Source organism: Amblyraja radiata, chromosome 46, assembly GCF_010909765.2.
Source record: "Amblyraja radiata isolate CabotCenter1 chromosome 46, sAmbRad1.1.pri, whole genome shotgun sequence".
NCBI classification, from domain to species: Eukaryota; Metazoa; Chordata; class Chondrichthyes; order Rajiformes; family Rajidae; genus Amblyraja; species Amblyraja radiata.
In genome coordinates, this window is record NC_046001.1 from 4,772,682 (window position 1) to 4,797,597 (window position 24,916).

Consider the following 24,916-nt stretch of genomic DNA (forward strand, 5'->3'; position numbering starts at 1 on the left):
GAAGGTGAGGACATGGGGAACTCTGCCTTTGTTACGAGTGGGAGGGATGGGGAGTGAGAGCAGTGTCACGGGGTATCGAAGAAACCCTGGTGAGAGCCTCATCTATGGTGGGACAAGTGTAGATGGGACGAAGGGCCTGTTTCCATGCTCTCTGCCACTGCTGATCTGCGAGACCCACACACCAATTTCCCCCCAGATCTCATCTCTAGCCAGAAGGATCTGTTCAAATCTAAATTAAAATACAAAAACAGGGATGTTAACACACTCTAATCTAGAATTCACTGCCTGCAAGAGCAATGAAAACAGCACCTTCCAAAAGGGTTAAAAACGGTAAATACTCGGGTCAGGCACCATCCGTGGAGAGAAAAGCAATGTTAACATTTTCAGGTCAATGACCTTTGATAATTTTTTGGAGGGGACAATTTGATAATTTTTTGGAGGGGACAAAAAAATGTTCTGGAGGAGACAAAAATGAAGTGCAAACTTAATGGGCTGAACGTCCTCCTTTAATGCTACAATGAATCTCCTATCAATCTTTCTCCAGCATTTTTGTGTACCTCCTATCAATCAGATCAGCCACAGTTGAATGGCCTCAACATACTGCTCCTACAAGATACATTTATTTATCCTGTACCTAATAATCCACCTGGTGTTAATTGGATTGAGATACAATATGACTGTAAATGCTTCCTTGTGCAAATACTGGAAATACAAGAATGTGATTGTCTGCACTTTCCCTGCGCCTTGGGAGGGGGCTAGGTTTGTTGTGCGGAGGTGCTGGCCGTGTTGGTTCTTGCCCTGCAGCAGGCGGCCACACCCGCTGACACACTCGCACACTCACCCTGCTGGTTCAATTGAGATCGTCACTCCACAGACAGAGCCGCCATGGAGGCCGTTCCCGTCGCCGACTCTGGTAGGGGGCTCGCTCTTCGCGCGCGTGGGCGTGTGTGTGTGTGTGAGGGAGAGGAACCAACTCGACATTGTTGGGTTTTGTGCGCGTGTTGAGGTTAAGTGAAGATACGAATTGCGTGGGAGAAGGTCGGTTTTAAAACCGTGAGAGGGTTTGCGGGGCCTTTGGCGGGAGAGTGCCGCCATGGCGGGCGGGAGAGGGGGGGTTGTGAGGTGATGTTTCTGCCGCTGTGGGAGAGCGCGGGCCCCGCTTCACTGTCCCCGTTTCCCCCGCCCGGCGGTTCGAGGAAACTCGAGGCCCGTTTATTTGCGGAGGCCTCTCGTCCCCCCCCCCCCCACATCCCTCGCCGTCGTCGTCCTCCTGTCCGCCATGGGAGAGGAGACGAGCGGCGCAACTTCCGGCGCGCTCATCATGGCGGCTCCTTATGTGACGGATGAGACGGGTGAGTGGGTTCTTTGGCCGCCGCCGCTCTCTTTCTCCCCCCCATCCCCGGCTCCATAATAGCCGCCGGTGCTCGGCCTCCAGAAGACGGGACGGCGCCTTCCCCGTTTGAACTCACCAGTGCGCTTCGGCCGGGTCTCCAGCCCGCAGGCCGCCTCAACTGGCCGGCTAAGAGAGATACGAAAGTCCGAGGCTTCGCTTGCGGCCTAGGGCAAAAAAAAAAAACATGCCAATCAATCAGTGGCTTGCCCAGCACTCGAACTCGCAATTGTAAATCTTTTTTGCCAAACACATTGATTAGTTCAAACTTAAATACGTTTTTTTTACCGAGATTTATAATGAACTATTGGTCTAATTTCGAGGGTTTGGTCTGATGCAGAATTATTAACCCTAAAATTGCCCTCACTCCACTCCATTTTGATCATTTAAATCCTTTGTTTGAAATTGAGTCGTTTTAAATGTTAGTATTTTTGAAGCTTGGTACGTCGGAGATTCACGATCCAAAATCCAATTAACTACGCAAGTGAGTTTTGTTTCCATTACACTTTTTTTGAAATTGTGATTTTTAACATTCAGTGAAAATTGCACAATTGGAAAGGTTTTAGGATTTGTTTTTGGTTACATCAACAGTAAGTCAATTGCAGTGGGTGGGCTTTTTCTTTCATTTATTCTGAATGAAAACCATGTACTTTTCTTGAAGGGGGTGCAAAATTGGTGCATCAACGCTCTTGTTTTTGTATATTTTGGAGAGAGGCCCTGGAACCAAGCTTGTCTCTTCAATCAGGAAGGATGCTTGTGAGAGTTAATAGCCAAACGTTGGGTTTTGAGGGGGGGGGGGGAAGTTATGACAAGAAAGGCTATAAAACACAACAGCCTATGTCAACTTGTGTTTTTTAAACAAAGTCTAACAATGGCTGGACCTACATAGAAACATAGAAAATAGGTGCAGGAGTAGGCCAATCGGCCCTTCGAGCCTGCACCGCCATTCAATATGATCATGGCTGATCATCCAACTCAGTATCCCGTACCTGCCTTCTCTCCATACCCCCTGATCCCTTTAGCCACAAGGGCCACATCTAACTCCCTCTTAAATATAGCCAATGAACTGGCCTCAACTACCCTCTGTGGCAGAGAGTTCCAGAGATTCACCACTCTCTGTGTGAAAACTACACGGTGAATAGTAGGACTCTGGGGAGTGTTGTCGAGCAGAGGGATCTAGGAGTGCAGGTATGTAGTTCCTTAAAAGTGGTATCACTGGTAGATAGGGTGGTCAAAAAGGCCTTTGGCACATTGACCTTCATAAGTCAGAGTATTGAGTATAGAAGTTAGGAGGTCATGTTACAGTTGTATAAGGCATTAGCGAGGCCACATTTAGAGTTTTGTGAGGCTGTTGCCAGAGCTCAAGGGCCTGAACTATAGGGTGAGGTTGAGTAGCCTAGGACTTCATTCCTTGGTGTGCAGGAGAATGAGGGGTGATCTTATGGAGGCGTTAAAAACCATGAGAGGAATAGATCGCTGAATGCACAGTCTTTTGATAGGTTTAGGGGGGGGGGGGGTGCGGAGGTGCGGAGGTTTAATAGGAACCTGAGTGGGAAAGGGGTACAGAGAGATGGTGGATGGATGGAATGAGCTGCCAAAGGAGGTATTTGAGGCAGGTACAGTCATAACATTTAAGAAATATTTTGATAGGTACTTGAATAAGGACTAGTGCAGATGGGCCATCTTGGTTGGCATGGGCAAGTTGGGTCGAAGGACCTGTTTCCATGCAGTATAACTTTCTCTCTAATGAACAAAACAGTTATATTGGCATTTGTGAATTACTGCTGCCTTTGGAATTGGAATCCTGCATTAGTATTTACTTTTCAAGAGAGTTAGATTTAGTCAAGTCATCACATTTATTTATATAGCACATTTAAAAAACAACTCTCGTTGGCCAAAGTGCTTTACATTTGTTATAAGAATAGCACAACAAAACAAGCTACATACATATATACATGTAGCCCTCACTCAGAGGACCTATTTAGCTCTTAGGGCTAAAGGAATCGAGGGATATGGGGAAAAAGCAGGAATGGGGGTAGTGATTTTAGATGATCAGCCATGATCGTGTTGAATGGCGGTGCTGGCTCGAAGGGCCGACTGGCCTTCTGCGCCTATTTTTTCCTACTTATCACAAGGACATCTTGTGTGACTGCTACTTCAGTTAAAAGTGTTGCCTTTGTTTCTGGGAACATGTGCTTGAAAGTGGAGATCTGATATTGCACCCACTTCATTGACAACAATGGAACCCAAGGCAGGCGATTAGCTTCTGTCTTGAGGCACAAAAGAAAGAGCTATGTTGAATCTATAAAGTAACGGTTCAGTAGCACCTAGGAAAGTTTGGTAGTACATCTGAAAAAAAATGAAGAGGGTGCACATCGGATGGTCTTGTGGATGAGAAGCTTCTCTTTGCATGGATGGAGAAGCTGTGGTTGTTAATCTGAGCATGAAAGGTTTAGAGGAGACTTGATAGAGCTGTTTGCAATTATCCAGCAGGCAAGGGGATAAAGATGAAGTGTTTCGATTTGCAGAAAGTTGAGAATCAGGGTGTGCAGGTCAAAAGAGATCATATGACATGCAACGGAACTCTCGCACAGTGAGTAGTTAGGTGTTTGACTTTGCTGTGTAAAAGCATGTTAGAAGTAGATTCAATTGTGGCTTTCCAAAATGGGACCGGATAAGTACTTTAAAGTATTTGCAGTGGTAGAGAGAGAGAGAGAGAGCCAAGAATGAAAATAATTGTATTGATCTTTAAAAAAAAAAAAAAAGGAGGACCTTAGTTCAATAGGCCAAATATGCTATCACAATCCTGATTGTAATATAACACACCACTTATTTTAGACATGGCAATACACCAAATGTTAATTGTTCTGAACTTTACTCCTCTGCCAGTTGCTGGATGAGAAGACAATTGTGATTTTGCATGCGGTATTCCTTTGAGTATGTTGAATATTTCACAATGAATAGAGTCCCCTCTTAAATCACAGCAGACACTAAACAATGTATGTATTCAAAACTTATTTTTCCTCAACATTTGCAGGAAAATATATTCCAGCATCACAGCGCCCTGATGGGACTTGGCGTAAACCAAGGCGTGTGAGGGAAGGATACGTGCCTCCAGAAGAAGTGCCAGTGTAAGTAACATTTTAAGTGAATTAAATATTTTTTCTGCAATATGTTATGGTGGGGTTGGGGTAGGGTATCCACCTTTTATCTCATTGTATGTTTGTCTGTTCCCCCATAGTTCACACCTACTGTCTCTAAGCACCTGCTGTCATCCACAACAGTGGCACCAATTGTCACATCACAGACTGTTATCCTGTTGAGGTACCAAAGTATTTCAGCTATCTAAAATTTGGCTTTTTTTTACTTTCCATCATATGTGACTATAATTTTACAGTTCTTGTAGTTGGTGAAGATACTAGCTTTGAGTTGGGAAGTGACTGGGTGATCAGAGAGAATGACTTATTGATGAGCCTGTTAAACGATCATTGTCCTCAACCACACACCTGCAAGTGTGGTTGTGGTGGTTTCACTTTCACTATTCCAACAACTGTCTTTGAGAAGGCTTCTTTGTTGCAAAGTTGATAGTGGATAAGCTGCAGTGCGACCGTCCAGCTTGTGTCCCCAATTGTGTTTTGGCATCTTAATCGAGTGTAAAATGCTGACCATATTAAATGTGTAACAAGGGGAAGAAATGTAGTCAGCATTCGACTATCTGGTTCCATTTTCAAAATGGCCGTTTGTGTTAAATTCCAAGGATGTCTTCCCACACATTTCACCTGTAGTTCACAGGTGCCTAAAATAATTGGATTTGCAGTACCAGTCTATAGTTAGTTTGGCATACCAGCCTGAGATCTTTAGTACCCCAGGAAGAAACGGAAGAAAGTAAAATTAAGTTGTTTCCTATAAATACCCAACATCAAGATCCCTTGTTGCAAGACTTTTGAGGTGTGGCTAGCTCTGGGATTTTAAAAAAAAGGTCAAGTCCAGAAACCTCAGTGAATTTTGTAAAGCCATTGTCCTAAGTGTTCTCCTTGGCAATGCTGCTTAATTTAACACATTTAATTTCCACATCTAGGTTATGTTAACTAATCTTAGTGGTAGAAGCAATGTGGGTGCTGCAGGTAATCTGCGTGCCAGGGCTAAGGAGGACAAGGTTGGCCAGCATTCCTAGCAATTGCCAATGCACTCCTGATTCCACGCTTGTTCACTGCGCAAAGTAGGTTTATTATGCTAAAAATTAAGGCTCATTGCTAGGAATGCTGGCCAACCTTGGCAATTCCTAGTAATTAATTTCCCAATTGAGATTGGGGGAAAATAAATGGATACAGAGCCAAAGCAAATATTGTATATTCAACATTTTGAAGCCCAAGGCAACTTTTCTTCAACTGCTACAGCCATGACACCTCAAAGAGCTGGTGTGGCTAGTTGATTTTTAAGAAGAATAGAAGGTTACCCTCGCCATTCCTTTTGGCAAACTCCAGAATAGCACTGAAAACTTGCAGGCAGATTGCTCGTGGTTTATGACAACCAAACATAGAATGGGAAAACTTCTCCTTTATCTCCCTCTTAATTTTCCCTGCTTCCGAGAGAACTAACTTGCTGAGGTTCTCCGCCCCGAGCTAACTGTGACATTCAGCACAAGCCCATATGGACTCTGCATGCTGCTGCTAGTTTCCCCTCTTCCTGTTCTTACTACAGTCGAACCTGGAATGTAGTGAGACTTATTTCCACAAATTGTGCCTTTATCCTCAAGTCATTCAGGAGCTCCAAAAAATATGCTTGGCAAACATTTGTAATTGGACACAAATGTTAATTATTATAAACTGGCTAATTTTAATTTTGCAATGTACAAACGTAAAGGGGTAAAATAGTTATTTTAAGCCTACTTCATTAGTGCAGGCATAATTTTGAAACGTGCATTACATGTATTGTGCAATCTTTGTGCAAAATCGCTACGCTGAATTTCTAAGCATGTATCTACTGCATTATAAAAGGAGTCAGATGAGTGTTTATTATTTTCTCATGAGAAATAATGCACTCCTGATTCCATGCTTGTTCACTGCGCAAAGTAGGTTTATTGCGCTAAAAATTAAGGCTCCTTCTTATAGGGATAACGACATATTTCCATCCAATGCAAGCCAAGCTTTCCATCGGTGCACCACGCTCCCCCCTCTGTTCTCATCTGGAGACCTTCATAAGTGCACTTATTCAATGTGCACCTCTCGCAATAGTGTGCAAACGCTTTTTGTGTTAAGCTGTTATTAAAAATATTTCACCAAAAAAACAGCATTGGACTAATACTTCCATCATGAATCCATGAGATTTGAATTCTAGTAAAATCACTTGGCACTGTGGATATCAAAGCCAGCAAAAACTGCAGGACTTCATTGCAAATTGCAGCAAAGTAATGGTGTGAAGAAAGCACAAGAAAATGGGTGGGGTTTAGTGGAATGGTTCTCTGCTTCAAAGTTCTCAATGCAGAGTTTCAGGTGTCAGTCTGCTGATGATGGGGGATTTTTAACTGGTGGGTGGTGATAGTGGACAAGGAAACTTCAGCTCATTGGATTTTGGGCCGCAGTTGGAGAGGATGCTTGTGTGGCTAAGGAAGATGGAGGTTGAGGGCATAACTGCAAATGGGGTCATGAAGCTAGAGTTAGACTGTGGGGTAGGTTTGGCAGCCAGCAAGTGGGATGAAATGGGATTAGAGAAGAGATGGCTTTGGGAGGGGAGGGGAGGGACAAGGTTTTTTTGGGGTGGTGGAGTGATCCTTTGGCATAATTGGTGGGGGGGGGGGTTTAATGTAGGCAGGATTCTGGCCCTTTGTCCTGTCATTTTCCCTAGTTGATTTTCAGTGTAAGGTGTATGTGATGTGTAATGTAATAAATACAGCATGTTTGAAGTCCTGAGACCATGTATTTAATTTCATAGCTCGAGGTTTGTATTTGCCTCCTTTGATTTTCAATTAATATATTTGCTCCATATGTCACTGCATACTTGTACTGACTTTCAGCATGACCTGAATCTCAGTGCTGTATATGTTATAATTGTAAATTGTCCCTAGTGTGAGTAGGATAGTGTTGTTGGTCAGTGTGGATTCAGTGGGCTGAAGAGCCTGTATCTCTAAACTAAACCAGCACCATGACTACGGCCAGCAGCCTTTCATGAGAGAAACATCTTACCAGAGCTGTCTTGGTAAAATGTTTATACCATTTATCTCTACTCTCAGTAAAGCCCTATTCATTTCTGAATGATTTTAACAAAACGTTTCTAATTATAAATATATTTTCTCCAATGTGCTCTCGCTCCTTTTCCATCAGTAGTTTTGGAAGACACCTCTTCAGCAATAGGGTGCATGCAGAAACTATTGCCTGATATGCATTAACGTTTTCCCATGACTTCCACCTTGGAGCAGAAGCTACCTTTTACATATTACCACAAATTGGATTTACATACCAATAGATACAGGCCCTTTATTCCAGGAAAAATCCCATCTTTTTACTTTCCCAATTGTAGGATCTGATCTATAAGGGAACAATCTGCCCTTGTGACAACTTATTCAAGTGGTCATGGTTCCTGTTAATAATTGATGCTGTTATTCAGTTGAGAGGCATCACTGCCAAACCCAATCCTGTATTCATTTTGGTGAGGCAGCAAAACTAAGCAAATGGGAGATGTGATTTATCAGGTCCCATTAAGTAATATGCCAGGGGCTCGTTGGGGAAGATCGTTTTTAATACATTGAATGGCTTTGAGTCTTTTCTTCCCAACCTTACATTTATTGGAAAAATGGACCTGTCACTCTTTAGAGGATGACTTGTGCTGCAAAGGTTCTGGATTGTGCACAAGATCAGCTTGGGTTAGAGTTGTTCTCAGTTGGTTTATTGTCGAGGTCAGTGGGTTAGTGCCAGTGAAACTGTAGTTGGGCAAGAGCTGGGAGAGAAAGGGAGCGAGTCTGGGGAAATAGAACTTTGTTGTAAGATAATCTGATTGTATCCCAGTTCGCATGGCCTGTTATTATCTGTATTTGTTGTGTGCAGGTACGAGAACAAGTTTGTGAAGTTTTTCAAAAGCAAACCAGACCTGCCGCCAGGCCTTAACGCAGATGAATCCGACAAAAGCAAGCAGCAACAGTCAAAGCAGGACGGAGAGCTAGTTGGGTTGTCCAAGTCAGCTAAACGCAACCTCAAGCGCAAAGAGAAGCGCAAACAGCAGCAGGAATGTGACGGCACGGCCGAGGCCGATGAGCTGAGCCAAACTTTGCAGAAAACCACCATTGCTGGTGGCAGTGGCAATCGCAATCCGAGCCCGCTGGAGGCGGCTGCTTCACTGCAGGGGGACCACGAGGGAGCAGAGAAGGCAAAAAAGGTAAAAAATCTCAAAAAAAAGCTGCGCCAAATCGATGAACTACAGCAAAAGCTAGACTCTGGTGAGATTAAGCAGGCAACAAAGGAGCAGCTGGAAAAGCTGAGCCGCCGAGAACAGCTGATGGAGGAGCTGGAGGATTTGGAACTGGGTTTATAGGGAAAATGTGTACGCTTCCAAGGATGCGGGGAGTGTCATGATTCCATATCCATGCCAAGTAACTGTCAAGACAATAAATGGGTATGCATCCGACTGAGATCAAGGGTCACTCAATGGGACATCAATGCCCATGCTGGTCCTTGTAATTGTGCGGCCTTTCAAGTTAGTTTTAACAGAACTGATGGAACTATTTTTTAAACACTCCTTCGTATGTGCAAGAAAGTGATATGGGATTAATGTACTGTACAGACTGTCAATAGTCTACATTTGGTCTTCGCTGTTACACTACGTGACTTTGTGCTGCATCTCTCGCTGTGTGCTCGTCCTGAACCAGGGGCCCGCCATGCTGAGAAGTCTGGAAACCATCTCGGGCGCTTCCCACGTAATGGAGGAAAAAAACAATCCAGTGTTTAATTCGCCAGCAATGGTTCTGGCACTTTTTTTCCCCACCTCCTTTACAAGTTTCTCGTCTTCTTTTGTGCATTGAATTTGGATTGAGAAGCAAATTTAATGATGGGGAATAAGATGTATCATCAAATGGGAACATTGAAATCAAAATGACCCTCTTTGGGGTGCTATTGCACTAACTGATATCTGCTGATTATTTTTCGAATTGTGCTTGCTCCCATTGTTGGGGGATAATTAATTGATATTTGTATGACTCCCATGCGGTGAACTCTTGTCTAAAGATTTTAATAAAATCATTTTTCTGTGTGCCCTTAAGTTGCAGAGTGAGCATGATCAAAGATATTTCTTCTGTATACAAGTGGCAGCTATGCTTCACTGGTATAACTAACTATACAATGCATTAGTGATTTGAGCTAATTGAATTCAATGCTCCTGTTAGCTTGTTTCTTATTTTTGATTTTCTGTTTGTGTGATTGGTATCATTACATATTCGTGCCATTTTCTCCGTGGACCACAGGCTGTTCGTTCGACCGACGCTCCAGCTTCTGCACTAATTCATTCCACAGTGAAGTTCTTTGCCACACTTCTTGGGGACAAGGCGCAAAGTGAATGCAAATCTCTCCCAAGTTGCACATCTGCATTGGTGTTAGGCTGGTACATGCACACTTACATGTGGCACTCGCGTGGGAACGAAAAATTTCTCCGCTGACATTGATGTGATGTAAAACTGTTTTCTTTTCCCACCAATAATACATTCATGTTACATATTCATAACTTCTGAACCTTCTGAATTTGTAGTCGACAGGGCAGTACTCTGCATACCTCCATAGATAGTAAAGCCTCTGTAAAGTCAGTCGAGATTAGAGGAATGATGGCATAGCACTTTTCTGGATTCATTGCCAATCGGCGCAATATATTGGCTGCAGATGGGTACGGGCGTTGGTGTGGTATTGCCAGTCTTGCGGCTGAATGGCAACACGATGAGATTGGCAAAAGAGACCTGAACTGGTAGAGTTGGTTCACTTTGGAGTGGATGTCCACTCAATGATATATGCAGGTAATGTATCTTGTCAGCGCACACCTTTAGTACAGTAATACAAGCAGAGGTCAAGGATGGCTTTTATAATGGTCTATATTCAATGAGAATATCAATGTATTGGCTAATGCTCAATAGCCATATTCATGTTGATTCTGCCCATTGTAATGGGTACCATAATCAGCAGCCAGTGTTATTTTATATACTTTAATAGATAATTTATTTTGACAGTTTTTAATTGAAAGTTAGGAAAACTGCCAATTCTGTTTGGGACTTTCCTTGCCATTGACTTTTTAACATGTGCTGTACATTTTAGATACACGTTTAGGAACTAACGCATAGTTATGTGAAGGAAATAGTTAGCCGAGAATGATTAAGGGTTGTAGCAGCTGATGATCAATATATATTTGAAGGTGTGTTTGTCTAAGTTGGAATCTTGTTTCAATATGACTCGGTGGTCCAGTTCAATAATCAAGGATTTGGCGTTCTGAATGCAGGTTTGAAGTGCCCAGTACATTAGTTCATTTTGAACAAGGGTCTCTACAGGGGGCACAAGAACTGTTGGCATTACAAATTCTCATATTCCATGTGGTTCCTTTCTAGTTCCTTGCTCAGTCGTGCAGGCATAGTGTCTGCAGTAGTTCAGTCTGCTGGTCTTAGCTCACCTCTGCAACTAATAGAATGGGAATTTGTGGAGTATAAGGCATCACTTAAATGTTAGAAAATTTATATCAGAACTTGTGTGATAGAAACTGCTTTGGTTACTGTGAACTTTGGACTAAATCAGTCAGAAATGCGTGAACTTGGAACAATGTGCTGCTATAATATGAAGTGATGCGAAGTTCATGCCGTCAATTCCTTGCAGCTCAGGTGAATGGGAGATTGTTTTTTCTCCTGAGGAAGACTGGGTATATTAAAAGATGCTGTAACTTTGGTTTAGGTATCAGAGCAGCGCCCAGAGTTCTTGACATTCAATTCAATTCAATTCAATTCAACTTTATTGTCATTGCACAAATACGAGTACAGGTACAACGAAATGCAGTTTAGCGTCTGGTCATAGTGCAAGATAGTAGAAATAAAATACTGGTTAACAATGTGTGGACTGTGGATGAATTAAACTGGTACATAGGCAAATAAATGTATACAAATGGGAGAGTCTAAAGATAGCTAGCGACGGAACTGTGAGTTCAGCAATGTAATGGTGTTATTGAAAAAGCTGTTCCTCAGCCTGCTTGTGCGAGACCTGAGGCCAATCAGGAATGGATGGTGAATATTGGCATTGCAGTAATGTCCGCATTCCATGAATGAAATGTTACATTTCCCAGAATCAGTTGTCCAATCTAAGAGGCATATAGAGTGGAATCAAGGAACTACAGGTGCTGGTTTGCACAAAAGGACATGTAGTGCAAGAGTAACTCAGCAGGTCAAGCAGCATCTCTGGAGAACATGGACACACTAGCAGAAGCCTTGTCGCGGCACAGCAGTAGTGTTACTGCCTTGCAGCGCGATAGACTCTGGTTTGATCCTGACTACGAGTGCTGTCGATACGGAGTTTGCACGTTCTCCCCGTGACCTGTGTCGGTTTTCTCCGGGATCTCCGTTTTCCTCCCACACTCCAAAGACGTACAGGTTTGTAGGTGAATTGGCTTGGACATTGAAAATGAATGAATGAATGATAGTTTATTTTGACTGTGGCTAAAACTGAGCCCTCAAATGTGTTTCTAGAAATTGTATCAGGATGAGATGAAAAATACTCAGTTTTAGATCCTGTGATCTTCCCCCTCTCAAGCCTTCAGGTCGAGTTTGCTGCTTATTTTCACCTCAGACAGTCTTGATGCTTATTTACTTTGAGCACGAGTGATTGGGAGAAAAGCTCTATGCTGCCGTTTGCCTTTTCTAGCTGAGGCCGTTGATGTCCATTTGTGTCCGCTCTACAGATGACTTGGTTGGGAGTAGTTAGCTCAGCCCACTTCACAAAGTGGCTCTGATACTTTCTGCTTGCTGCAGTTAAGCATACACAGAGCTATGTCTGCGGTATTTCGTAGACGGCATCAGGGTTTGATCCCAGCAGAGGGAGAATCGTTTGTATCTTTGTACCGCCCGTTGTGGAACTAAACCTGAATCTGGTTCAAGGTAGACAAAAATGCTGGAGAAACTCAGCGGGTGAGGCAGCATCTATGGAACGAAGGAAATGGGCAACGTTTCGGGCCGAAACCCTTCTTCTGGTTCAAGGGGATTGGGACTTTAGTGGTCATCTCGTGGTTCTTGGCACTGGAGTATTGACTTTTTAACAGGGTTTTAATTTCAAAGAAAAGTGGAAATTATTTTACTGTAAGTAACTATCAGAAATGTGTTGCTTGCTGTGTGTGATGTGCGGACTATTAGTGACTGGTAAAAAAACACTTCCAAAACTAGTGAATAAAAGTTGAAACGTTATCAATCAAAGCTTGTGATTGCTTGCTTTTAATTGGTTTTGTTTTCAGAAAGTGGTTGGATGGGTTGGTACTTTGTGCCATCTTAATGGAGCACCAGCCAGAAAAATATTCAGGGCCTGTCCCACTGTACGGGGTAATTCAAGAGTTCTCCCGAGTTTTCCCCAGATTCAAACTCGGAGAATGTCCGTAGCGGGTCTGTAGCAGTTTGTGGCCATCTCGTAGGGGCTTGTACGAGTAAAAAGTAACCATTTTTTCCATCGCGAGTATTTTTTTTTACTTATGGACATTTTTCACAGTATTGAAAAAACGTCACAAGTTTACCGGATTTCCCGAGTACCTACCGTTACTCGTACGAGCCGCTACGGGACATCCACGAACTCCTACGGACCCGCTACGGACATTCTCCGAGTTCGAATCGGGAAAAACTCGGGAAAATCTTGATTTACCTCGTACAGTGGGACAGGCCCTTTAGTCCCACTTTGATACATTATAAAATGGCTGAAAGAATCAAAGGTGCAATACGAGTCATCTTGGACCACCAAGTGCCTGGATATGGTGTCAAATTCAAATTCCATATGATATGACTAATACCTAACATGGCAAATGTCAGCTTTGATCCAGTGATCTGCGTCTGGCTTTAAAATCATGCACTGGGCATGGAATCTTGTTCACTACTCCACAGTATTGAGTATTGTGCATCAAAGCAATGTCCTGTCTCCTCCACTGAACGCAAATCACCCATTGGTACTATTTGAAAGGGGGTTTCTTGGTGGGGGGGTTATTAATCCCTCGATCAACATCTCAATAGATCAATTTGTTATCACTGTGGGAGATTGTTCTGTGAAAATTGCCCCTCGCATTTCCTGCAGTACCATACCTCAAATGGACTGTTGCTGCAAAACACTCATGTTCAGAAGAAGTAGAGGGTTGTACGGAGACGCATGTCTTTCTTGTGGAAAATTGCCCTAAAATTGTATGACTTGAATTGCCGCATGAATATCTTTCGTGCTAAAGTACAGTGCCTGTCCCACTGTACGAGCTAATTCAAGAGTTCTCCCTGAGTTTCCCCTGATTCGAACTCGGAGAATTACGGTAATAGCCGCTCGTGGGTACTCGGGGCTCTCGTGGACATTTTTCAACATGTTGAAAAATCTTCACGAGCTTACCGCGTTTCCCGAGTACCTGCCGTTGGTGTTACGAGCCGCTAAGAGACGTCCCCGAGCTCCGACGTACCCGCGACGTACATTCTACGTGCTTATCACGAGTTTGACTTTTTTTTAAACTCGGGAGAGCTCTTGAATTATCTCGTACAGTGGGACAGGCCCTTGAGAGATTCCATTCTCCAAGTAGGTAGTTGGGAAGATAGAAAGATCTTGTATCCCATTTCTCATTTCTGAGTAAATTGATCTCGGCCAAAAGACCAATGCAAGGTAAAGACTAGAAGACTTTGACTGAAATCTGAAATTTAAACAGAAACCAAAAGAATCAAAGCAGCCAAGGAGATTGAAAACTATACAATCTTTTACAACATCTGTGGATAACTTTTTTTTTCACCTTAGTTTTTGAGTCTCTAACAATATAGGATTCTGCAATTGGATTGTGTCTTATCACAGAAAGGAAACCATTCTCCTCGATGGTGAAGGCCAGACCCAAGTAGCCTCGACTCTGGGTGATCTACCAGAGAATGACAGCATCCAATTAATTAACTACATCAATAAGAAGTCAGTTCCCTGATAGAAAATGCAAAAACAGTTATCCATAAGCATACATTTCAATGCAGTTTAATTTCAAGCATTACATTCTGCTATTAGTAAAACATTACATTCTGGTATTCGTGAAATGCATCTACCACAGGTTTCTGTGTGACCACTGACAAGTTGTGATGTCTTGTAAAATGTCTGACTCATCCTTGTGGGCCAACAGGTTGTTCAATGCCAATTACCTTATCAGATGTAGCAAATTTAAGGTGCAAATTCACTTCTGTAAACTGTCGTGATCAGCAGTGAGTCAGAGGAAAGGCAGTTTTAAAATGGAGGATGGATTTGAGAGAGTTTGGGGAAATGTTTCCTTCCCCGATGGGTATGAAGTTGGTTTTGTGCGTAACAAGGAAGGTGAAGTGAATGGAAATGGTGAGTAAATAAGATCTCGGGGAAGATGTGGTCACGAGATGATGCAGCCAAGGAAATTGAAAACTAAATGCTGGTATTTCTATACAATCTTTTACAACATTCCAACATCCTGAAATACTATCCACTTTAAAATGGAATCACCGTTGTCACATGGGAAACCCATCAAAAGCTTATCGCGTGCAACTAATTCCAGTAAATGGGAATATCATAACTTTGTTCGAGACATTGGGGATAGGTATTGGCAAAGACATGGGAGAACTCCATTGCTCTTAAATAGTGCTGCAGCATATTTACCCCTCACCCGAGGGAGAAGATGAGGCCTTTGTTTCGCATCTCATTCACAAAGCAGTATTTCAGATGATGCGTTGTTTTATCAGTGTTACACTGATGTGTCAGCCCAGATATCTCGAGTCCCTGGAGTTGGTCTTGAACCCACAACAGCATAAACCAAAAATGGTGTTTGCATAACCAGCTGCTGCTTTAGACTCTTCCTTTGCTAGCAGGGCAACTCTCAATCAGCTCTTTGACTCAAACCCATTGGTTTGGTTGCGATCATTGGATTTGTCTCTTTTGCACATTTGTTCTTGTTGATCGTGGGTTAGGAAAGAAATGTTGATGTGGCAACACGTCCCAGTTTCCTCGATAAAATTTGAAAAATGCTGGATATGAATAATAACAACTTGCCCACAGATCAATAACGCGGAGGATTTTGAATTCTGTCCACTTGAACCTAATGATTTGACTGGGATATTTTCAATCTGGGATGCAATTGGATTACAACTCGGGGAAGATCCATGGTGACAGTATTTCCATAACTCTTCTGTAGTTTATTACAACACCACCAATTATATTTGCAAAGCACTTTCAACAAAGTAATGGCAGTGACCTTCATACTAACTCCATTCAGAGACAATGGTCGGCACGGCACAACGGTAGAACTACTGCCTTACAACGTCAGAGACCCGGGTTCGATCCTGACTACGGGAGCTGTCTGTACGGAGTTTGTATGTTCTCCCTTCTTTCGTGTGGCGTGCACAGCCTGAAGTTGTTGGACAACTTGTTCTATTTGATCTTCTGTTTGTGCACGTCGAGTTGATTGCATTAGTCGACCACATGAAGGTTGCAATCTTCCACCCCGTATGTTCTCCCTGTGATCCACCCACACGCCAAAGACGTACAGGTTTGTAGGTTAATTGGCTTGGTATAAGTGTAAAAAATTGTCCCCAGTGTGTAGGATAGTGTTACTGTGCGGGGATCGCTGGTCGGTGCGGACTCGGTGGGTCGGAAGGGCTGTTTTTCGCTATATCTCTAAATTAAACTGTTATATGTAATTAAGAGCCTGGATGGTGTTATCTAGGCAGTAAGATGAGGAAGCAGCTATAGTATGGACAAAAAGTATTTACATCATAAATGTTTAGCATTTTACAATGTTCCAAGACACTTCACAGAATTACGGCCATCAAGGTAACCAATAAATCTGCCTAGATTTAACAAGTGATTGAAAGTATGATTTACACAGTGACAGGACATCATCAGGACAACACAGCTCCCTCCCTCATCACAGCACGTGTCTAATTATGGAGCGAATGGACCTCAAGAGAAAAGCACTCTCAATAGTTGGGGGTCACTGCGCACACAAAGAAAGATGCTCCAATACCTCAGAGCATCGAGGTCAACTATAGCGATATGCTCTATGAACAAGAAATCTTACTTGGTGTCAAATAACAAAGTACTTGAGTAGCCTTCTAGTGGGCAGCAAGGTCAATATATAACACTGACGCCCTCTATTAGAAATTGATGTTCTTCGTTTATTCTTTCCTGTTCACCTTCTTTATAGTTGCACTAATAAATCTTTATCTTTTGCTGTTTGACTGAAAGGTTTTTGTGTAAAATGTTTGGTGAAAAAATGTAAGTGCGCTAAATATTTGCCACTCGGGCATATTCAGTTTCCCAAATGCACCATGCATTGTGAAAGTTAACCAGGTTATTATGTATGTTCAAGAAGGAACTGCATTAGACTCTAATATTACTAATTATATTTGGGACTATAGATCACATAGAATCACAAAAAAACACTTATGTAAACCAAAAGAGGTCGGGGGACTTTCACTTCCGAATTTTATGTATTATTACTGGGCAGTGCATATTAAGAATATGATTTATTGGTTGGATAGTTCTACCCAACAGACAGAATGGATAAAAATGGAGAAGGAGGATTGCTATCCTTGTAATATAGGAACGATCCTCTTCTCCCCAAAAAAACTGAATAACACAATATATAAGAAGAACCCAATTATATATGGTACAATAAGAATTTGGAAACAAATAAAATTATCTTTAAAATTAAGAAATCTATCACTGTTAATGCCAATAGCGAATAACCCTTTATTTAAACCATCTCTTATTGATAAGACATATAACCAATGGGAAAGTCTCGGAATTAGAAGGATCGGGGATATGTACGAAATGGGAAACTTACTATCATTCCAACAACTACAATTAAAATTTAAATTGAAAAACAACCAATATTTTAAATATCTTCAGATTTGCGATTTCGTGAAAAAATATATACAAGGATATCAAAAAGTAACTCCTGACTTATTGGAAGAAGCAATGAATATTGAAGCTGACTCACAAAAATTAATATCATATTTATATAATAGTATTCTAAATATAGACCTACCATCGACAGAGGTACTTAGAGAAGAGTGGGAACGGGAACTAATGATAAAAATTACGAAGGTTAAATGGGAAAAATACCTGATATATATTCACAAATGTTCAATTAATGTAAGACATAATTTAATTCAATTTAAAATTGTAAATAGATTATATTATTCAAAAACAAGATTGAACAAATTTTATCCAAATATATCCGCCACTTGTGATAAATGTCTAGCCCAAAAGGCAACTATAACACACTCCTTAGTTTCCTGCATAAAACTTTATAGATTTTGGAATTATATTTTTGAAATATTTACAAAATTATTCAAGACAAGAATGGAACCTAATACTGAAATGATTATATTTGGTGTAATGGAAGATGGGAATAAATTGAACACATCTCAAAATCTATTCCTTAACTATGGTTTAATAATAGCAAAAAAATTAATACTTAAATTTTGGAAGGGTACATCAATACCAACGCTTAAAATGTGGATTGCAAGTATGTTGGACACCGCTCATCTTGAGGAAATGCGATTCCTCCTAATGGATAAATCAGACCAATTCATAACGAGTTGGTCTCCATTCGTCTTTTTTTTTGGAATCATATGGTGCAACACAATTGTAAAAAATAACCGTTTCAGGACTGGACGAGGGTTGGTCAAGACTATAAATAATTATCTCCTTTTCTTTTTTATTTTATTTTCTTTTCTCTATTTTCTCTCTCAACTTTCTTCATTTACTCGTTTTCTTTCTTCACTCACTATATATTTCACATCTTTCTATCCTTTACTATCTAACTTCTTTTTCTTATTCTAATCTTTTTTCAATGTAACAAAAAAAAAAAAAGAAGTTGTACATAAAATGTATTATGAAAATATATATTAGGCACTTTGGTGCCATATGACTGTACTTACTTCTAATAAAATAAAATATTAAAAAAAAAAAAAAAAAAAAGGAACTGCAGATACTGGAGAATCGAAGGTAGACAAAATTGCTAGAGAAACTCAGCGGGTGCAGCAGCATCTATGGAGCGAAGGAAATAGGCAACGTTTTGTCCCGAAACTTTGCCTATTTCCTTCGCTCCATAGATGCTGCTGCATCTGCTGAGTTTCTCCAGCAATTTTGTCTCTGCCTTCAGGTTATTATGTATCCTAGCTGAAAGCATCTGTCGGAGTGTTCATTGTCCAGACTGATGGTGGATCTGTGATGTGGCAAGTCGAGGAAAATAGTTTCCTAGTCTCCTAATTTGAGGAAGGACATACTTGTGATTGAGGCAGTGCAGCGTAGGTTCACAAGATTGATCCCCGGGATGGCGGGACTGTCCTATGAGGAAAGATTGAAAAGACTAGGCTTATAGTCACTGGAGTTTAGAAGGATGAGGGGGTTTCTTATAGAAAGATATAAAATTATAAAAGGACTGGACAAGCTAGATGCAGGAAAAATGTTCCCAATGTTGGACGAGTCCAGAACCAGGGGCCACACAGTCTTAGAATAAAGAGGAGGTCATTTAAGACTGAGGTGAGAAAAAACTTTCACCCAGAGAGTTGTGAATTTATGGAGGCCAAGTTACTGGATGGATTTAAGAGAGAGTTAGATAGAGCTCTAGGGGCTAGTGGAGTCAAGGGATATGGGGAGAAGGCAGGCATGGGTCATTGATAGGGGATGAACAGCCATGATCACAATGAATGGCGGTGCTGGCTCGAAGGACCGAATGGCCTCCTCCTGCACCTATTTTCTATGTTTCTATATTTTCTGTTTCTAAAATTTTAACCCCAAATTTGAGGTTGAAGCTCAGCTGCAAGACTCATCCAGCAAGGACCCGCTCTGTTCCATTTTAACAACCTCTTCAAGGCAAGCAGTGTTGTGGCAGTGCTGAGAGGAGGAAGGGGTGCAGGTTGAAGCTCATCTCGGCTGCCTCGACCTCCTCCCACTGTCCTGACCTGCAGGGTCCAATCACCCAGCTGCCAGCAGCCCTCCCATCCTGAGCATCACCCGGTGGTCAACTCTGCACCATGCAAACCTTGGTGGTGTCTATTAACAGGAGAATGTCCCACAGCGCACATCGTCCGGCCAGGCCCGACCCGTGCAACTCTGGCCCAGTGCTGCCAGCAGGACAACTTATGGCCAAGTTAAGACTGCATTTTTAACAAAATTGATCTTGAAGGATGCAAGATGGCGCTGGAAACATGGCGACTGTTGTATACTGCCTCAGTGTAATATGCTATTCTTGTACTTACGACTTAAGTATGGTTATGCCAATGTGTATATTAAGTTTTTTTACTGAACTCTGCAAATACGGCTATTCACTGTACCTTGGTACATGTGACAATGTACATTGAATTTAGGCATTCATTTCTGAGACGCAAGCTGTTTTCACCCAACATGCGCGATCCCCAGGCAGATTTCACCAAAGAGCTACACTATCACAGGAAATGAGACTGTACCTCTGTGTCTCTGGGGTACGAGAAGCTGAGAGTCACTGTTTGCCATCTGGTGATGTTTATTAAAGGAGAACTGAACTAACTGGCTCAAAGTCATGCTGCTCTGCGCTAAATATTTGCACCTTCAGCCTTGTGATGTTCGAGACCTTCGCTCAACTCCTGCCCTCTCTGCCGCTGCCATACTCCAGAAGTGAATGGGCAAGAGGATGAATTGCTTCTCTGCATTTGTTTTCACCTTTCCCCCTCCTTTCCCATGAGTGGTGCGGGGCACAGGTCTGCGCAAAGAGACATCCGTTGGCGGAAAGTTCATCGTTTCAGTCACCTGAGAACGTTTGCTTCCCAGGAAGGCCGCAAGGTTTCATCGGCAATCTGCCCTAGTGCAGCAGGTAAGGGCTGTGCTTGTGGTCTTTGCAGTGGAAAGAGGCAAAATCACCCTTGCTCCTGTCGCAAAGTGAGTGTGTGATTCGTGGACAACAGCAGACTGTCCTAACCCTTACACAGTTAAATAATTTGCCAACAATCACTGCCCCCCCCCCCCCATATTAAAGATGTCCACTGAGTGAGGTATCAAGGGCAATAAAGAGTGTTTGTAGGGACGAGGAACTGCAGATGCTGGTTTACAAAAAAAAAAGTATGGCCGGGTGGTGCAGCGGTAGAGTTGCTGCCTTGCAGAGCCAAAGCCCTGGATTCTATCCCGACTACGGCTGCTGTCTGCATGGAGTTTGTATGTTCTCCCCGTGACCTGCGTGGGTTTTCTTCGGTTGCTCTGGTTTCCACACACGCTCCAAAGACGTGCAGGTTTGTAGGTTAATTGGCTTTGGTAAAAATTGTTCCTGGTGCGTAGGGCAGTGATAGTGTGTGGGGAGATCGCTGGCCGGCACGGGCAGAAGGGCCTGTTTCCACACTAGCTCTTAAAAAATAAAATAAAAATAAACCTAAAACAATCAGATTTGCATATGTAGACCAACTTTGCGTGGTTTAGTTCCCCTCCTACTTCTTATTTGCATGCTTGGAGGCAGTATAATTTGACCCCCCCCAAAAAAGACACAGAGTGCTGGAGTAACTCAGCGGGTCAGGCAGCATCTGTGGAGAACATGGATAGGTGACGTTTCACAGAGTGCTGGAGTAACTCAGCGGGTCAGGCAGCATCTGTGGAGAACATGGATAGGTGACGTTTCACAGAGTGCTGGAGTAACTCAGCGGGTCAGGCAGCATCTGTGGAGAACATGGATAGGTGACGTTTCACAGAGTGCTGGAGTAACTCATGTCTAGTCAAGTTTATTCGTCACATACACATACGAGATGTGCAGTGAAATGAAAAGTGGCAATGCTCGCGGACTTTGTGCAAAAAACAAACAAACTACAACCAGAATGGAACAGAATCACATATTCTTTTACATATTAAATATTGTGGGCGGAAGGAAAAAGGGGGAAAAAAAACAGTAGAATGCTACAGTAAAGTAAGTCCCTGGTGAGATAGGAGTTTACGGTCCTAATGGCCTCTCGGAAGAAACTCCTTCTCATCCTCTCCGTTCTCACAGCATGAGTTACTCAGCGGGTCAGGCAGCATCTCTGGAGAACATGGGTAGGTGACATTTTGGGTCAGGACCCTTCTGAGTTTCTCCAGCACTTTGTGTCTTTAGTCAATAGTGCTTAACTGTCATATGTACCAACAACAGAACAATGACATTCTTAGTAGCGGCAGCATAACTGGCCCGTAACACAATACACATAGATAATATATACTCAATAAATTCATAACCACAACACCAGTGCAAAAAAATACAGTCCTTAGTGCAACCAAAGACATTTCATAGTTCACCGGTAAGTGTTGTACAGTTCAACTGTAAAAAATATATCCTACTTGAGATGAACAGGAATATTTTTAATGTGGACTCATAATGAAACCATGAAGTATAACTGCCCTCATCACAATGTTTATGTGTAATTCCAAAACTTGTCGAGCAACAGGAGTTCTGCAATGTGCAATGATGTGTAATTGCACTTTCTTTAAATTCTGGGCCAAACTCTGACACGTACAAAGTGTAACTCATAGAGTGATACAGTGTTTAAACAGGCCCTCCGGCCCAACTAATCCCACCTACCTGCATTTGGTCCATATCCATCCAAACCTGTCCTATCCATGTACCTGTCTAACTGTTTCTTAAACGTTGGGATAGTCCCAGCCTCAACTACCTCCTCTGGCAGCTTGTTCCGTACACCCACCACGCTTTGTGTGAAAAAGTTACCCCTCACATTCCTATTAAATCTTTTCCCCTTCACCATAAACCTGTGTCCTCTGATCCTCGATTCACCCACTCTGTGCAACTACCCGATCTATTCCTCTCATGATGTTATACACAGCGATGTGGTGCTCTGGCATCTTCCGGGCTGAGCCAGAAACATCGCAGGTAATGTCATTTCTTAATCCCACCCACGTTACAGAAACCTTAGCATCAGTATGAAGTGGGAGGACATCGTCGGTGAATGACACACTGGTCAACCTGAGGAGCACCTTCAGCAACAGACTGGTTCCACCAAGATGCAGCACAGAACGCCACAGGAGATCCTTCTTCCCCGTTTTCTCTCGGGTTAAATAAAGTTATATCGTGCCGTGTCGTGAATCATGAACCAATTCTGCCGCTGCCAAGGACCCGTTTCACCATTGCAATCTTCAGAGTGCGCAAATATTTCTGTATCTATGTATGTGCGCAAATATCTCTGGCAAAATCAGACAAGCATCCTTCTGATGGCCATCCACTTGTTTGGCAGTATTAGGACAAGGTTGATGATGATACCTTCTGGAATTTAATGCTGGCCACTGTTAATTTGTCTCATGCGTGTAAAGATGTCCACCTGAGGGGTAACTACTGTCTGCAAAACAAGCAGGAGGCATTCCACTCTTATGTTTATAAATTACTAGACCAAGTGGGACCCGTTGGGTCTCGTCCCCTCTGTTGTGGGGGAGGGGGGGTGGCTTCACACACACACTAACCACCCCCCACACACACACACACACACACACAAACCACCCCCCACACACACACACACACTAACCACCCCCCACACACACACACACTAACCACCCCTCCCCCTCCTTGATATTATATTAATATTATTCATCCGTTCCTTTTACCCCATCCCCCGCCCTATCCACTCACACATAGCCCCCAACTCGCAGGCGCGGCTAGAGAGGGAGAGGGAGGGGGGTAGAGAGGGCAGAGACAAAGGGTAGAGGCAGAGACGAGGGGCAGAGGACAGAAGCAGCAGGTGGAGGCAGAGGCAGAGAGCGGCAGCAACCTCCCCACCATGCGCCCACACGAGGACCCCGAGCGAGGGGGCGAGGCGGCACAAAGCTCCTCTGCCTACATGTGATCCCCCATCCCTCTATTCCTTGCACATCCATGTGCCTATCTAAAAGCTTCTTAAACCCCACTATCGTATCTGCCTCCACCACCACCCCTGGCAGCGCGTTCCAGACACCCACCACCCTCTGTAAAAAAACTTGCCCCACACATCTCCTTTCATCTTTGCCCCTCTCGTCTTAAAGCTATGCCCTCTAGTGTTTAACTTCCACCATGGGGAAAAAAAAGTTGTGACTGTTTACCCTATCTATGCCACTCATAATTTTACACACTTTTATCAGGTCCTCCTTCAACCTCTAACGCTGCAGAGAAAACTATCCATATTTGTCCAACCTTTCCTTATAGCGAATCCCCTCAAATCCAGGCAGCATTCACGTGTTCCCTTCCTGTACCTCCGGGTCCTTGTTGGTAATGATTGGCCTCTACCCATCTCTGGAGTTTTGGACAGAGGAGGTAGTTGGGGCTTGTACTATAGCAGTATTGAAACGACATCTAAATGGGTACATGGATAGGAAAGGTTTAGATGGAAATGGGCCAATGCGGGCAGACGGGACTAGTATAGATGGGAAATGTTGAGTATAGGAGCAAGGATGTTCTACTGCAGTTGTACAGGGCCCTGGTGAGACCACACCTGGAGTATTGTGTGCAGTTTTGGTCTCCTAATTTGAGGAAGGATATTCTTGCTATTGAGGGAGCCCAGCGTAGGTTCACCAGGTTAATTCCTGGGATGGCGGAACTGTCACATGTGAAACATAGAAACATCGAAAATAGGTGCAGGAGTAGGCCATTCGGCCCTTCGAGCTAGCACTGCCATTCACTGTGATCACGGCTAATACCCAGTTTCTGCCCTCCCCATATCCCTTGATTCCGCTAGCCCTAAGAGCTCTAACTAATTATCTTTTGAAAGCATCCAGTGAACCGGCCTCCACTGTCCACTTTTGAGGCAGAGAATTCCACCGACTCACCACTCTCTGTGAGGAAAAAGTGTTTCCTCGTCTAAATGGCTTACTCCTTATTCTTAAACTGTGTGGCCCCTGGTTCTGGATTCCCCCAACATCGGGAACATGTTTCCTGCCTCTAGCGTGTCCAAACCCTTAATAATCTTATATGTTTTAATGAGATCTCTCATCCTTCTAAACTCCAGAGTGTACAAGCCCAGCCGCTCCATTCTCTCAGCATATGACAGTCCCCCCATCCCGGGAATTAACCTCGGGAACATGTTTCCTGCATCTAGTCTGTCCAATCCCTTAATAATTTTATATGTTTCAATAAGATCCCTCATGGTGCCCCCCCCCCCCCCCCCCCAGGCTGGATCCCCATTGTATTCCCCTTCCCCCCCCCCCCCCACTTTCTCATGCATTCCCTACACACTAGGGGGACAATTTACAGAGGGCCAATTAACCTACAAACCCGCATGTCTTTTGGGATGTGGGAGGAAACCGGAGCACCCGGAGGAAACCCACACGGTCACAGGAAGAACATGCAAACTCCACACAGACAGCACCCGAGGTCAGGATCGAA

General features: G+C 43.1%; 1 protein-coding gene and 1 long non-coding RNA gene across 6 annotated transcripts; both read left to right on the forward strand.

The window, feature by feature from the left end:
* The first annotated feature begins 804 nt into the window (after positions 1-804).
* On the forward strand, positions 805-9,637 carry pym1 (PYM homolog 1, exon junction complex associated factor). Of its 5 annotated transcripts, none has more exons than XR_004410506.1 (4): positions 866-913; positions 4,428-4,521; positions 4,632-4,714; positions 8,431-8,457. XR_004410506.1 is itself a non-coding variant. In XM_033015463.1 (3 exons), exons 1-3 carry the CDS (start codon positions 886-888, stop codon positions 8,912-8,914), a joined length of 606 nt encoding a protein of 201 aa, XP_032871354.1. In that variant the 5' UTR covers positions 805-885; the 3' UTR covers positions 8,915-9,637. The 5 variants fall into 5 exon arrangements, 2 of the variants coding, with proteins under 2 accessions (XP_032871354.1, XP_032871353.1); XR_004410508.1 differs by lacking the exon at positions 866-913 and adding an exon at positions 1,337-1,352; XR_004410507.1 differs by lacking the exon at positions 866-913 and adding an exon at positions 1,383-1,874.
* Positions 9,638-11,930: 2,293 nt separating this feature from the next.
* On the forward strand, positions 11,931-12,803 carry LOC116968707. The gene is made up of 2 exons (XR_004410509.1): positions 11,931-12,491; positions 12,591-12,803. It is a non-coding gene; the product is annotated as an uncharacterized LOC116968707 (long non-coding RNA).
* Positions 12,804-24,916: the final 12,113 nt, after the last annotated feature.

Excerpts from the sequence above, each read along its gene's own strand:
- pym1 (XM_033015462.1), top strand. The coding sequence starts at position 1,280 with ATGGGAGAGGAGACGAGCGGCGCAACTTCCGGCGCGCTCATCATGGCG. Across the intron at positions 1,353-4,427 it reads TTATGTGACGGATGAGACGG|GAAAATATATTCCAGCATCA; the intron begins GTGAGTGGGTTC and ends CAACATTTGCAG. Across the intron at positions 4,522-8,430 it reads CCTCCAGAAGAAGTGCCAGT|GTACGAGAACAAGTTTGTGA; the intron begins GTAAGTAACATT and ends TGTTGTGTGCAG.